General features: G+C 43.2%; 1 protein-coding gene across 13 annotated transcripts in view; it reads left to right on the top strand.

The window, feature by feature from the left end:
- LOC133544520 (R3H domain-containing protein 1-like) overlaps positions 1–15,576 on the top strand; it is a 155,183-nt gene that overhangs the window by 123,249 nt on the left and 16,358 nt on the right. For 12 of the 13 annotated variants that reach the window (XR_009804663.1, XM_061889927.1, XM_061889929.1 and 9 more), the window contains 2 exons: positions 7,732–7,835; positions 10,230–10,414. Coding sequence is in view for 12 of the 13 variants with exons in the window: in XM_061889927.1 (XP_061745911.1) it covers positions 7,732–7,835; positions 10,230–10,414 (289 nt within the window). In the remaining variant the exon portion in view is untranslated. The remainder of the gene's footprint in view (positions 1–7,731; positions 7,836–10,229; positions 10,415–15,576) is intronic. The other variant, XM_061889930.1, reaches the window with a different exon arrangement.

The following is a 15,576-nucleotide window of genomic DNA, read 5'->3' as shown; positions in this document are numbered from 1 at the left end:
TCCTCTATTTTGAAAATGATGACGGGAAGTGTCACTCGTGACGTCAGGAGTTTGACCAGGCGATAATACTAAGCATTCGTTAGTTATCTTTGTCTTCTGTCATATCGACAGCAACCGTCAAGGCATTACGCCAGTGATGCATTTATGGCCACACAAAAAGTCAGATAACTCCAACACCACACAAAGTGTCAATTCCAGATGGTTACACGATGACTTCCCAAACAGATGTGCTTATTTTACTGTCATTTATTAAAACTGTACATTTTTTTAATGAATATTAATCATGGAACGCTGTCACTAGACTAGAGAAATGCTAACAAAAAGATATATTAAGCGTAACGAAATGTGATCTCTGAAAGGGTTACAAATTATTTCCAAAGCTAGGACCCTCACCTTGGCCTAAAATACTCATGAAAATCAAGATTGTATTTGTTATATTTATTTAAGTGGGCCAATTCACTTATATTAGGAAAAAAATGTCCTGGAAAATGACTGCCGTCATTTGATTATTAAAATAAAACATTTAACTTGTTATTAAGTCAGCTTTAGGACAGGTGTGCTGCTGGTGTGGCCAAAGTGTGCACGTCTGAAATTGCTCACATTTTCGCCGATGAATGCTCAGGGAGTTTTTGCGTTGGCTCACACACATGAACAATTGGAGCAGGGGTAGGGAACCAATGGCTCTAGAGCCAGATGTGGCTCTTTTGATGACTACATCTGGCTCTCAAATACATCTGAGCTGACATTGCTTAACACGATTAGTAATGAATAATTCCGCCAGTAATTGGTGTTAAAAATAACTTTTAACATATAAAACATTCTTACGCATTTTAATCCATCCATCCGTTTTCAACTGCACCTGTTCAATAAGTCACATCAATGGTAAGAAGTCCATCCATCTATTCTCTACCGCTTGTCCCTTTTGGGGTCGCGGGGGTTTGCTGTAGCCTATCTCAGCTGCATTTGGGCAGAAGGCGGCGTACACCCTGGACAAGTGGCCACCTCATCACAGGGCCAACACAGATAGACAGACATTCACACTCACATTCACACACTAGGGCCGATTTAGTGTTGCCAAAGAAGTATTTTATTTATTATTGGTTAGCTTCAGTGATATAAAATATAAGACGTATACTCAAAAAATGTAGGTGTACTTAAAAAATAATAAATGATAAATGGGTTGTACTTGTATAGCGCTTTTCTACCTTCAAGGTACTCAAAGCGCTTTGACACTACTTCCACATTTACCCATTCACACACACATTCACACACTGATGGAGGGAGCTGCCATGCAAGGCGCCAACCAGCACCCATCAGGAGCAAGGGTGAGGTGTCTTGCTCAGGACACAACGGACGTGACGAGGTTGGTACTAGGTGGGATTTGAACCAGGGACCCTCGGGTTGCGCACGGCCACTCTCCCACTGCGCCACGCCGTCCGCATTTAGTTGTATTCAGTGTTAAAACATATGATACGGCTCTCAGGGTAATACACTTTAAAAAATTTGGCTTTCATGGCTCTCTCAGCCAAAAAGGTTCCCGACCCCTGAATTATAGGGAACATTTCTGATGTTTGACTCTTTTGGATTTCTTTCCATCATTCAAAGCCAGCAGATTCTTCTGGGCTGCGCCCAGTGTTAATTTTGACAGCAAAATTTGATTTAGTTTTAGTCATAGTCTTTTGACTAAAATGTAATTAAGTTTTAGTCATAATGTAGTTATTTAAATTGTTTTAGTTTAGTTTTAGTTGACGAAATATCATAAGATTATAATCGACGAAAACTACAGTAGATTTAGTCGACTAAAGGGTAATATGTAAACTTTTCCTTCAATTTCTGAAAGTCACAGTGGAAAAATCACCGATACAAGTCGTATTTCGATGAAAATCATGTCTCAAATTTAGTATTTCACGAGTAAGCCGTGTAATAAACGGGATAACGTCGAGTGAGTTGTATGTTGTGGAAAATGCTTACCTGTGTGTGGATTTCGGGGTGATTGGACTGTAAATGTCGCTTCAAGTTTGTTGTGGTTTTCCCCGTAATCCTCGGGCTGCCTTTCTTGTTCTCTTTGACGTCAAATATAAAATGTCCCCATATGTCCTCTCTCCTCTTCCTCCCCGGCGTTGACATGTTGTCTTCTGCAGCACATTCCCCGGTCAGTCTCAAACGCAAACTACGTTTACGTAACTTCCTTACCACGTCGCTCTGATTGGTTCTCAGGGTATCCGTGGATCCTTAAAAAGTCTTAAATTAATGTGTCTAAAATTAAGGCCTTAAAAAGTATTACATTTATTAGAAATTCCTAAGATGGTCTTAAATTCAGTACTCAATGGTCTTAAATTGTCGGGCCAGTTTTTTTTGTTTTTTTTTCGGGGCACGTCTTTGAGTAAAAGTTAAGGCACGTCTTTGAGTAAAAGTGAGTGATTTCAGTGTCAGTCGGGTGCATAGTCGGGTCGCGCGCAGACTCCTTCCTTTCTTCATCGCGTCCCCCGCCTTTCAGTCAGCATGGGGAAGTGCAAGTTTTGCGAGCGTTGGCTGGAGTCTGATTGATTGAGTGATACTTTTATTAGTAGATTGCACAGTTCAGTACATATTCCGTACAATTGACCACTAAATGGTAACACCCCAATAAGTTTTTCAACTTCTTTAAGTCGGGGTCCATGTTAATCAATTCATGGTACAAATATATACTATCAACATAATACAGTCATCACACAAGTTAATCATCATAGTATGTACATTGAATTATTTACATTATTTACAATCCGGAGGGGTGGAATGAGGAGCTTTGGTTGATATCAGTACTTCAGTCATCAACAATTGCATCAACAGAGAAATGTGGACATTGAAACAGTGTAGGTCTTATTTAGTAGGATATGTACAGCCAGCAGAGAACATAGTGAGTTCAGATAGCATAAGAACAAGTATATACATTAGAAGTACATTTGAGTTGTTTATAATCCGGGGAGATGGGATGTGAATGGAGGAGGGTATTAGTAAAGTGTTGAAGTTGCCTGGAGGTGTTGTTTTAGAGCGGTTTTGAAGGAGGATAGAGATGCACTTACTTTTATACCTGTTGGGAGTGCATTCCACATTGATGTGGCATAGAAAGAGAATGAGTTTAGACCTTTGTTAGATTGGAATCTGGGTTTAACGTGGTTTGTGGAGCTCCCCCTGGTGTTGTGGTTATGGCGGTCATTTACGTTAAGGAAGTAGTTTGACATGTACTTCGGTATCAAGGAGGTGTAGCGGATTTTATAGACTAGGCTCAGTGCAAGTTGTTTTACTCTGTCCTCCACCCTGAGGACAGTCGGTTTAAAAGCTGCCAATCCCGAGGAGGCCAGGTGCATAATTTGTAAGAGGGATTTCAAACTTGGCACCATGGGAATTAGAGCGGTCGGATCGCACATGCAGTGTGGTAAGCATAAAATCGCGGCAGAGAGGCAAAAAACAAACACCGGGCATCTCTCAGTTCTGCGTGGGTCCAGCACCAACGCCCCCCCAGCTAGCAACAACTGCCTCTAGAAGCACTGACCTGACACTAATCATCGGCGGGACAGCAACATTAAAATCTGAGGTGTTATGGATCTTGCACACTGTGGTGAAACAGCAATCCTACACCTCAAATGACGGGATTGGCGATCTTTTTCGTGCGATGTTTCCTGATTCTGAGGTTGATAAAACAGCATATATTACGAGACACAGATTAGCACCTCACATCCAAAACCTGCTCTTCGACCAAGTCAACGGGTCTCGGTATGTGTTAATGAAATGTAATTTATTTTTACCCTCACGTCGGTTATTATGTTTTTACTGGTGTTGGTTTGTTTGTTTTGGATGTCAACGTTTTTAGATCTCTCAAGATTTTTGATAAGCTGTTTGGCAGAGTGGTGCTTATCAGTTTGTTTATTAATATACATACAAAAAGTAAACTTGACTGATTGTCATTGAGGTTGTAGTACAGTGGGATCCCCAACCATTGCTTATATTTATCGATTTTTTATTATTTTTTTCGGTCTTAAATTTCATTCAAGGTGGCATTAAAAAGGTCTTAAAAAGTCTTAAATTTGACTTGCTGAAACTTGAAGATACCCTGGTTCTCTTCCCGCCTCTTCCTAACGAAATGAGTTATGATTGGCTCTCGTCTCTGGCAGACATTTTCGTCTCGTTTTTATTCGTTGACGAATATGTCAATACACCTCGTCATCGTCTTAGTCCACGTAAATTATTTTTTATTTAGTAATTGTCTCGTTTTAGTCAAGAAAAAAAAGGTTGTTGACGATAACGATGACGAAAATTTTTCGTCAACAAAATGAACACTGGCTGCGCCCCATAAACCCACTTGCTGGTGAAGTGGTCTCTTATTTATAGACGTCACGGGCCAAGGTCTTCATGGTGTCATTACCTCCATGCTTTGAAGCAGGGGTCGGGAAGCTTTTTGGCTGAGAGAGCCAAAAAGCCAAATATTTTAAAATGTATTTCCATAAAAGCCATATAATATTTTTTTTAACACTGAACACATCTAAACGCGTGCATTATTAAGTAAGACCAACATTTCTAGATTATAATAGGTCTCTTATTCTTTGTAACATTGTTATTCTGAAGCTAACTGTGGAGGGGGCGTGGCCTGTGGGCCTGCAGTGAACTGGGGTGTGCCAGGACCGACCTCTAAATCAGCAACAGGTGCGTAGACGGCCCACCTGGGCCTTGTTATCTAATCACCTGTCACTCTGTTAATAAGCAGCAGCCAGGAGGAGAGACGGGGTTGCGGCTGGAGCTAGAGCGCGTTCGAAAACGAAAGAGAAAAATACAATTGCTGGAAAGCAACTGAGGGACTTATTGATAAATAAAACAATATTGTAACCCTGAAACAGGCTCTCATGTCGGTGCTTGGTGGTCTGAAGAACCCCCAGGAGGGCAAGCCCCACACTAACCAATAATAAATAAATAACTTCTTACCATTAACGCAACTTCTTGAACAGGTGCGGTAGACACGGATGGATGGATTAAAAATGCATGAGAATGTTTTATATTTTGAACATTATTTTTAACACTGTGAGTACAAGTGGAATTATTCATTATTTATCATGTTAAGCAATGTCAGCTCAGATTTATCCGAGAGCCAGATGCAGTCATCAAAAGAGCCACATCTGGCTCCCGAGCCATAGGTTCCCTACCCCTGCTTTGAAGTGTGCCATTCTTTGTATTACCCATGCTTGTCGACTTCCAATTGCCTTTTGGGCAATTCCCGCCCCGCCCCCAGCTCTTATGGAGGCTTTTCGCTCATTATAACAGATTGATAGAACTAGTTCACAGAAAGCAAAACACGTAATTAGTTTCCACCTCCACGGACCCAATCAATCTGGAAATCGGGGGGTGTAGCACTTCGGGGACCATTACGCACACTCATAACGGTGTTCTTAACAAACCCCAGGCGGGCGCACGGTCCGCTCCCGGTTCGCCACCCGCCAGGGAGCGCGGCAGGGATCCGCGCTCGCCCGGAGAGGTCGCGTTCTCATTGGCTCAGGTGTGAAATGAGGGTGTTTTTTTCAGTAAGACACCGTGTGCTGGAATGATTTATGCGCTAGCATAGGAAGCGCTCGCCCGGCGTCTCCCGCGAGGGCCGCCTGTCCACCTGCAGCCTACATATCTATCGCCAGCTGCCCACGAGTCCCCGCAGGCAGTGCTGCTTACGGAGCCGAGCGCCTGCTTTGCAAAGAGCTTTACGTTCAATTTCGAATTGAGCACACCAGCTGTAATGTCGAGCTCGCAGAACTCCTGGAGTTGGTTGCCAGGTTTATTTCAACCACTTTTCCGGACGCGATCTGCTCTGAGTTAGAGCGATACGGTTAGTTTCATTCAATTAAAGCAGGGGCGTCAAACTTAAATATAGAGTGGGCCAAAATTCTAAACTGAACAAAGCCGCGGGCCAAAGTTGAACAACTTAACCTTTTAATAACAAGTTTTGCATTGAATACCGAACAAGCAAGGCTTATATAACTTTATAGTGATATGCAAAATCGAGTTTTGTTGGTAGCGGGGGTGTATATTGTCGCGCCCCGAAAGAGTTAGTGCTGCAAGGGATTCTGGGTATTTGTTCTGTTGTGTTGATGTTGTGTTACAGTGCGGATGTTCTCCCGAAATGTGTTTGTCATTCTTGTTTGGTGTGGGTTCACAGTGTGGTGCATATTTGTAACAGTGTTAAAGTTGTTTATACGGCCACCCTCAGTGTGACCTGAATGGCTGTTGACCAAGTATGCCTTGCATTCACTTGTGTGTGTGTGTGTAGAATCCGCATAAATTACGTGACTAGGCCGGCACGCTGATTGTGTGGCGGAAAAGCGGACATGACGACAGGTTGTAGAGGACGCTAAAAGCAGTACCTTTTAAGGCGCGCCGCAGATATTGTTGTCCGAGTCGAAATCAGGAGAAATTCAAGAGAATGGTTGCCCCGGTAGATTTTCGGGGGGTGGCTGAAATCCTGGAGTCTCCTGGGAAAATCGTGAGGGTTGGCAAGTATTAGAATTAGCGGTGAATGCACCGCCGCTGTATAATACCGGCGGGCCAGCTCTAATGTTAATTTAATATTGTCTCAAGGGCCAAAATAAATTACATGGCGGGCCAAATTTGGCCCGCGGGCCAGAGTTTGACACCCATGAATTAAAGGCTGTTGACGTCCCGAGTGCTCTGTATAAAGATTTGATCTTTCTAATCAAATAGTTAGGGTTGTCCAGAAAATGCTTTCACTTCTAATCCGATATTGATAGGATACAATATCAGCAGTACTTTTCATTCATTAGTAGTGTGGAATGTTAAAAAAAGCTTTGGTCAAGTGAAATAAGTCACTGGTAGGTAGAAAAACACTAACCTATTGATTATTAACCATCTGGAATGGACGTAAGCTGTCTTTGGTAATTATTTTCTTTAGCTCATGATACTTTATTCTTATACTCTGTATGTTTAAGTAATATGCAACTGCAAGGATTTGACAATTGTGCTGTTTTAGATTGCAATATTGTTCAATTAAAGGCCTACTGAAACCCACTACTACCGACCACGCAGTCTGATAGTTTATATATCAATGATGAAATATTAACATTGCAACACATGCCAATACGGCCTTTTTAGTTTACTAAATTGCAATTTTAAATTTCAACACGACACTTGGCGGGAAATTTAACTATCCGGATAGTTTCGTTCAATTAAAGGCTGTTGAGGTCCCGAATGCTCTGTATAAGGATTTGATCTTTCTAATCAAATAGAAATTGTCCAGAAAAGGTTTTCACTTCCAATACAAAATTTCAGTATGCACAAATTGGATGGTTTGCTTTGAAATCATTAATCAAAGGCACCATTCCGTCCATCCATTTTCTATTGGTTTGTGAAAATTATGATTCAATTTAAAATCGGACTGAATAACAATCACGGTGCAGATGTAAATGGACCTTTTTTTTGTGAGTTCGTAGTTTTTGGGGCTCTTGTTTTGACGTGTGGATTATGTATGTCCAGCTTGTGTGCTATTGTATGCTTAACTGTTGTGTAGCTACTAGCCCCTAGTAGCCTATAGACCACCACGTTTACCTTTCGTAAATAACTTGACTAAAATACAAGAAAAGACCAACAGTGTGTGCTTACAGGTGGACTTTTAGATGTGAACTGGCTGTCCAGCTTGGCGCAAGTAAACAAGATCAGTGATGCTGATAACAAAAAACGTGTGTGTGCGTTCCTTCACAGTTCCACTGTGAGTTTCCTCCCCTCTCCAATGATGGAGCAGCTCCAGTTCCCTCAGAACTCATCCTCCAGCGTTGCCCAGCAGAACCAAGGCCAGCAGTACACAGGTACTTTTTTTTTTCTTTCGAGTACAAAACACCATTAAAGTCACCCGGGGGGAAACCTCTTCACGTGTCTGGAACATGTCTTGCTCCCTGTAGGCATTTTGATGTGTAAATATTGTAAAGCACTTTGAGTGCCCTTAATGTATCGAAGGAAGAAGAGAGCTATGGTATATTGGTATGAATGCAATTAATTTGCTATTAATATTGGTCGCTGTATATCGTCTCTCAATGTCAGCGCTCACTGTTCTTTATAACAGTGAATTTAAAGGCCTACTGAAATGAGATTTTCTTTTTTAAACGGGGATAGCAGGTCCATTCTATGTGTCATTCTTGATCATTTCGCGATATTGCCATATTTTTGCTGAAAGGATTTAGTAGAGAACATCGACGATAAAGTTCGCAACTTTTGGTCGCTAATAAAAAAGCCTTGCCTTTACCGGAAGTAGCAGACGATGTGCGAGTGACGTCACGGGTTGTAGGGCTCCTTACATCCTCACATTGTTTACAATCATAGCCACCAGCAGCAAGAGCGATTTGGACCGAGAAAGCGACGATTTCCCCATTAATTTGAGCGACAATGAAAGATTTGTGGATGAGGAAAGTTAGAGTGAAGCACTAAAAAAAAAAAGAAAGAATATGTGACGGCTAAAGGCGGCGGCTGTGGGAGCGATTCAGATGTTATTAAACACATTTACTAGGATAATTCTGGAAAATCCCTTATCTGCTTATTGTGTTAATAGTGTTTTAGTAAGATTATAAAGTCATACCTGAAAGTAGGGGGGCTGCGGTGACCGCCAGTGTCTCTGAGAAAAGCCATTGGAGGAGCCAAGATCACAGCTGCCTTTCCATTAATTTGAGCAATGCTGAAAGATTCGTGTTTGAGGATATTGATAACGACGGACTAGAAAAAAAACAAAAAAACGCGATTGCATTGGGACGGATTCAGATGTTTTTAAACACATTTACTAGGATAATTCTGGGAAATCCCTTATCTTTCTATTGTGTTGCTAGTGTTTTAGTGAGTTAAATAGTACCTGATAGTCGGAAGGGTGTGTCCACGGGTGTCTTGACGCGCAGTGTCTCAGGGGAGTCGACGGCAGCTTTATGGACGGCACAAGCTCAGCTTTTCTCCGGTAAGAAGCGACTTTTTACCCACAATTTTCTCACCGAAACCTGATGGTTGACATGCCGTTGTGATCGCTCTGATCCATAGTAAAGCTTCACCTCCAGGAATTTTAAACATGAATCACCGTGTGTTTGTGTGGCTAAAGGCTAAAGCTTCCCAACTCCATCTTTCTACTTTGACTCCTCCAATATTAATTGAACAAAATGCAAAAGATTCAGCGACACAGATGTCCAAAGTACTGTGTAATTATGCGGCTAAAGCAGATTACTTTTAGCTGTGTGTGTGTGCAGCGCTTATACTTCCTAAAAACCTGTGACGTCTTGTGTACACGTCATCATTACACGACGTTTTCAAGACGAAACTCCCGGGAATTTTAAAATTGCAATTTAGTAAACTAAAAAGGCCGTATTGGCATGTGTTGCAATGTTAATATTTCATCATTGATATATAGACTATCAGACTGCGTGGTGGGTAGTAGTGGGTTTCAGTAGGCCTTTAACGACGCCACCTCCATATGTTGCTTATTGAGCCTCCTCTCTAAAGCCCTTTATTATTTATGTGCGGCTGGTGAGGAGCGCTGGTGGGAGCCATCACTCCAATCCCCCCAGTAATGAGGTCAGTTGAAGCTCACATGCAGACTTACCTCCAACATACCCGGTAAACACTTTTAATTGGCTGGTCCAAGGATGGGAATAATCTACCGATTAAGTCTGAAATCTCCACTGTCCATCCTGTTGTTAGCGGATTCATTAGGAAAATCAACATTGATGTTAAGGACGGGGTTTTTACCCGCCGACAGAATATATTCAAATACCGGTTGCGGTCAAGGAGCAGACAGAGCCTCCTTGTTTTTAATTGTATTTTATTTTCTCTCCCTCTTTAAGTCCCATCAGTCACATCGGAGCAGCACAAAGTAATTAGGTAATTGGATCTTCCGGATCATCGCTGAAGATTTAGTCGGGAAAAGAGAACGACTCAATTATAGCCCCTACGGATGTGCTTTTATAATCGAGGCACTTAAAATCTAATTGCTGCACAGTTAATAGTGCCGGGTTTTTTTTTTCGGGATGGGGTGTGTAGGTGAAGACAACTGCTGGGGAAAAAAGCTTTTGAGCAAACACACATTCGCGCAAACAAATACACTTGAGTCCGGGTGCATTAATGAGGTTGTGTGATGCGGGCGTGCTCATAAAAAAATGGTAAACATTGTGCGAAGGATCCGCTTACCATCCATGAAAACAACACTCGTGACTTTTCTTTCCTTTGAACAGCAGGGTTGTTGCCCCCACCCCCCGGCAGCGGCATGGTGATGTTGCAAATGGCAGCGGCCCCCTGCCAGCAGCCCCGGGCCCCCTCCCCCTGCCTGCAGAAGCAGCCCAGCTACAAACACCTGGGCCTGGAGCACCAGCGCAGCCACCGAGCGACGGAACGCCCGCCGCCTCCTGACAACACGCAGGTACAAGCGCTGCATGAGCACACTGAGGAAATAAAACAGGCGCAGCTCGGTTCTCCCCGGTAATGAAATGTGCGCGTTAACGAGTAAACTCATGTGAATAATCTCAGAAGGATTTTGCTTTAAAGGGGAACATTATCACCAAACCTATGCAAGCGTCAATATATACCTTGATGTTGCAGAAAAAAGACCATGTATTTTTTTAACCGATTTCCGAACTCTAAATGGGTGAATTTTGGCAAATTAAACGCCTTTCTGTTTATCGGTCTTTTAGCGATGACATCACCGAGGTAACACACCCGCCATATTCATTTTCACATTGTAAACACCGGGTCTCAGCTCTGTTATTTTCCGTTTTTTCGACTATTTTTTGGAACCTTGGAGACATCATGCCTCGTCGGTGTGTTGTCGGAGGGTGTAACAACTCTAACAGGGGGGGATTCAAGTTTCACCACTGGCAAGAAATCTGCCGCCAGACCCCCATTGAATTTGCCAGAGTGTCTGCACGTTTGACCGGCGATGCTAAGACAGACATGGCACAGAGATGTATGGATAACCTGCAGATGCATTTGCAACGATTAAGTCAACAAAATCACAAAGGTGAGTTTTGTTGATGTTGTTGACTTATGTGCTAATCAGACATATTTGGTCACGGCATGACTGCCAGCTAATCGATGCTAACATGCTACGCTAATAGATGCTAACATGCTATTTACGCTAGCTTTATGTACATTTGAAACTAGATACCCACATTTAATGCGAAACAAACACTTACCAATCGACGGATTTAAGTTGCTCCAGTGTCACAAGATGCGAAAGTCCTGATCGTTTGGTCCGCACATTTTACCGGCGATGCTAATAAGGCAGCCATGCTATGGGCCACTTCATTAGGTACACCTACGTTATGGCCGAATAGCGTCAATAGCTATTCGCTCAATAGCTTCAATTTCTTCTTCAATTTCGTTTTCGCTATCTGCCTCCATACTCCGACCATCTGTTTCAATACATGCGTAATCTGTTGAATCGCTTAAGCCGCTGAAATCCGAGTCTGAATCCGAGCTAATGTCGCTATATATTGCTGTGGTAACCGCCATGTTGTTTGTATTAGCAGCCCTGTATGACGTCACAGGGAAATGGATAGTGGTTTCGAAGATAGCGAAAATAAGGCACTTTAAAGCTTTATTTAGGGATATTCCGGGACCGGTAAAATTTAGAAAAAAAATTCAAAAAATACAACAAGCCACTGGGAACTGATTTTTATTGTGTTTAACCCTTTTGAAATAGTGATAATGTTCCCCTTTAAAGGAGAACATAATCACCAGACCTATGTAAGCGTCAATATATACCTTGATGTTGCAGAAAAAAGACCATATGTTTTTTTTTAACCGATTTCCGAACTCTAAAAGGGTGAATTTTGGCGATTTAAACGCCTTTCAATTGTTTGCGGTCGGAGCGATGACCTTTCACCCGTGACGTCACAACGTGAAGCAATCCGCCATTTTCTCAAACACGTTACACACACCAAGTCAAATCAGCTGTTATTTTCCATTTTTTCGACTGTTTTCCGTACTTTGGAGACATCATGCCTCGTCGGTGTGTTGTCGGACGGATTCAAGTTGCACCAGTTGCCTAAAGATGCGAAAGTCCCTCGTTTGTTCCGCATACTTTACCGACAACAGCTATGCTACGACAGAGATGGCAAGAATGTGTGGATATCCTGCGACACTCAAAGCAGATGCATTTCCAACAATAAAGTCAACGAAATCACAAAGGTGAGTTTAGTTGATGTTATTGACTATGCTAATCAATCAATCAATCAATCAATGTTTACTTGTATAGCCCTAAATCACCAGTGTCTCAAAGGGCTGCACAAACCACAACACAAACCACTACGACATCCTCGGTAGGCCCACATAAGGGCAAGGAAAACTCACACCCAGTGGGACGTCGGTGACAATGATGACTATGAGAACCTTGGAGAGGACGAAAGCAATGGATGTCGAGCGGGTCTGACATGATACTGTGAAAGTTCAATCCATAATGGATCCAACACAGCCGCGAGAGTCCAGTCCAAAGCGGATCCAACACAGCAGCGAGAGTCCCGTTCACAGCGGAGCCAGCAGGAAACCATCCCAAGCGGAGGCGGATCAGCAGCGCAGAGATGACCCCAGCCGATACACAGGCAAGCAGTACATGGCCACCGGATCGGACCGGACCCCCTCCACAAGGGAGAGTGAGACTGTTACGTTCCAGATGGCTCGAAGTCTAGGGATCAGAGTTGGAAGCAACTGAGGACAGAGAAAACACACCAAGCGTGACTAGCTGGTCCCACACCTTAGACTGTATGTCCTTTTTCAGAGAGACATTACTAATGTCTATGTCATAGTGTGCCGCAATCAAAATTAAATCTGCCTTAGTGCAGCTATCAAAAAAATATTCTGACGGTTTACAATTAAACTCATCTATATCAAATACTCGTGCCATTGTGGTCTACCGCACACACAAGTACGCCAAACAAATTATAGATAATTCACATTCAAGGAAATAGAAGATTCCCGGACAAGCCCCCAATTTATGTTATGTTCCAGATGGCTCGAAGTCTAGGGATCATAGGGGAACGCAACGTAAAAGTGTATAAATCAAATGAGTTGTAAATTAAAGACACTGAAGACAAGAATTGGAAACAAAAACTAGTGTATTGAAAAGTGACCAGGTGGTGGGGCGGGTAAAACAAGGACACAACGCTAGCCTAGCTTGGGACTACTGGTGCTGTCAAAAATGAACAAAACATACCAAAATACACCTCTAGAAAAGAAAGGTAAGCTGACTTACTAAAGTTATTTAATTAGCATAAACCAAAAACCTACCTAACTACTCTAACCAAAGAGGGGGTCCAAAACATACAAGGGTGACAGCCACCACTAAGCCTGGTGTCTCTATACACAAACATTTATCCTACGTGTGTAGTGTATAGAGGCCTCTGTCTAACCTTTCCCAAGACTAGGCCGCAAATACTTACAAAGGTTGGAAGGTCAAACAAAAAGGAAGACAACAAAACAGGTGGCACAAGTTTAGCAAAAAGCTTAAAAAAATGATCACAAAACAAAGTAGCGCCAAAGACAAAGTAGCGTCTCTCAAAACTCCACACAGCATGTCAGAAAAAGAATCCCCCAATCCAGTGGTGAACAGGTGGTTTTAAGCAGGTCAGGAGGATGAATGGTGGACCGGGATTGGCTGGCTGATCAACAGGTGAAATGGGGAGCAGCTGGGAGCAGGAACCGGTTGATTGGCAGCAGAGGTCATGATTGAGTGTGACCTGTTCAAACAAAAGAAGAAAAAAAAAACACAAAAACAAACCACCACTATGTGGAACGTAACACGCCCAACAACAAGAATGAACATAAATATTCATTCAAACACACTATGTCTGGGTTAAATTGAAAAATGTCCATATTTACACACAGTTCACCCACAGCTGACCAACCCTTATTTTGAAAGGCTGGACACAATTGGTCGCAGCCAAATACTGGAGCCCCGCAGAGCAAAGCTTTACAGCTGTAAAAAACCTTTTGCTTTAGCTCTGCCATCTCTTGGTCCCTCTGGTGGATCTGGCCTTGCACAATCTCCATCTGCTTCTTGGCATCTCCAAGGGCAGACAACAGATTCAGCTTGATCCTGGTCTCTGCAGTCAGGCTGTTCTCCAGGTGCAGTCTTCTCCTTCATGGCAGACAGCGCCAACATCAGCCCCTTTGTGTCTTTCCCGTTCTTCTTGTACTTGGGCAACTCCTGACACTTGCCCTCCAGATCCTGAATCTTCTCCTCCTTGAATTTTATGTCCACCCTGAGCTTCTTACACTCAGTCTCCAGCTCTCTAATTCGACCATGCGGCGAATCATTGGACTCCACTCTTGTAGCTGCAGCTAAAGCCACCGCCCTGGCACCCATGGACTCCTCCACCTTCTTCCTCTCGTCAGCCAGATGTTTTTCAGCCAGGATGCGACCTTCCTGCTCTACTTTTAGCCTCTTCTCCAGCTGGAAGATGGTCTGCTTGTCTCTCTGTTTGGCCCGTGCAGCATGACAGTTTGCTATTAAGTGACCTTTTCCATGACAAAAGAAACACTCTCCCTTTTCTTTAGCACGAGCCCTGGCTTGTCAATCAATCAATCAATCAATGTTTGCTTATATAGCCCTAAATCACTAGTGTCTCAAAGGGCTGCACAAACCACCACGACATCCTCGGTAGGCCCACATAAGGGCAAGGAAAACTCACACCCAGTGGGACGTCGGTGACAATGATGACTATGAGAACCTTAGAGAGGAGGAAAGCAATGGATGTCGAGCGGATCTAACATGATACTGTGAAAGTTCAATCCACAATGGATCCAACACAGTCGCGAGAGTCCAGTCCAAAGCGGATCCAACACAGCAGCGAGAGTCCCGTTCACAGCGGAGCCAGCGGGAAACCATCCCAAGCGGAGGCGGATCAGCAGCGCAGAGATGTCCCCAGCCGATACACAGGCAAGCAGTACATGGCCACCGGATCGGACCGGACCCCCTCCACACGGGAGAGTGGGACATAGAAGAAAAAGAAAAGAAACGGCAGATCAACTGGTCTAAAAAGGGAGTCTATTTAAAGGCTAGAGTATACAAATGAGTTTTAAGGTGAGACTTAAATGCTTCTACTGAGGTGGCATCGCGAACTGTTACCGGGAGGGCATTCCAGAGTACTGGAGCCCGAACGGAAAATGCTCTATAGCCCGCAGACTTTTTTTGGGCTTTGGGAATCACTAATAAGCCGGAGTCCTTTGAACGCAGATTTCTTGCCGGGACATATGGTACAATACAATCGGCAAGATAAGATGGAGCTAGACCGTGTAGTATTTTATACGTAAGTAGTAAAACCTTAAAGTCACATCTTAAGTGCACAGGAAGCCAGTGCAGGTGAGCCAGTACAGGCGTAATGTGTTCAAACTTTCTTGTTCTTGTCAAAAGTCTAGCAGCCGCATTTTGTACCAACTGTAATCTTTTAATGCTAGACATGGGGAGACCCGAAAATAATACGTTACAGTAGTCGAGGCGAGACGTAACAAACGCATGGATAATGATCTCAGCGTCTTTAGTGGACAGAATGGAGCGAATTTTAGCGATATTACGGAGATGAAAGA

This window comes from Nerophis ophidion, linkage group LG27, assembly GCF_033978795.1.
Source record: "Nerophis ophidion isolate RoL-2023_Sa linkage group LG27, RoL_Noph_v1.0, whole genome shotgun sequence".
NCBI lineage: Eukaryota > Metazoa > Chordata > Actinopteri > Syngnathiformes > Syngnathidae > Nerophis > Nerophis ophidion.
Note: the sequence above shows the minus strand (reverse complement) of the source record. Positions and strands in the feature narration are given on the sequence as shown.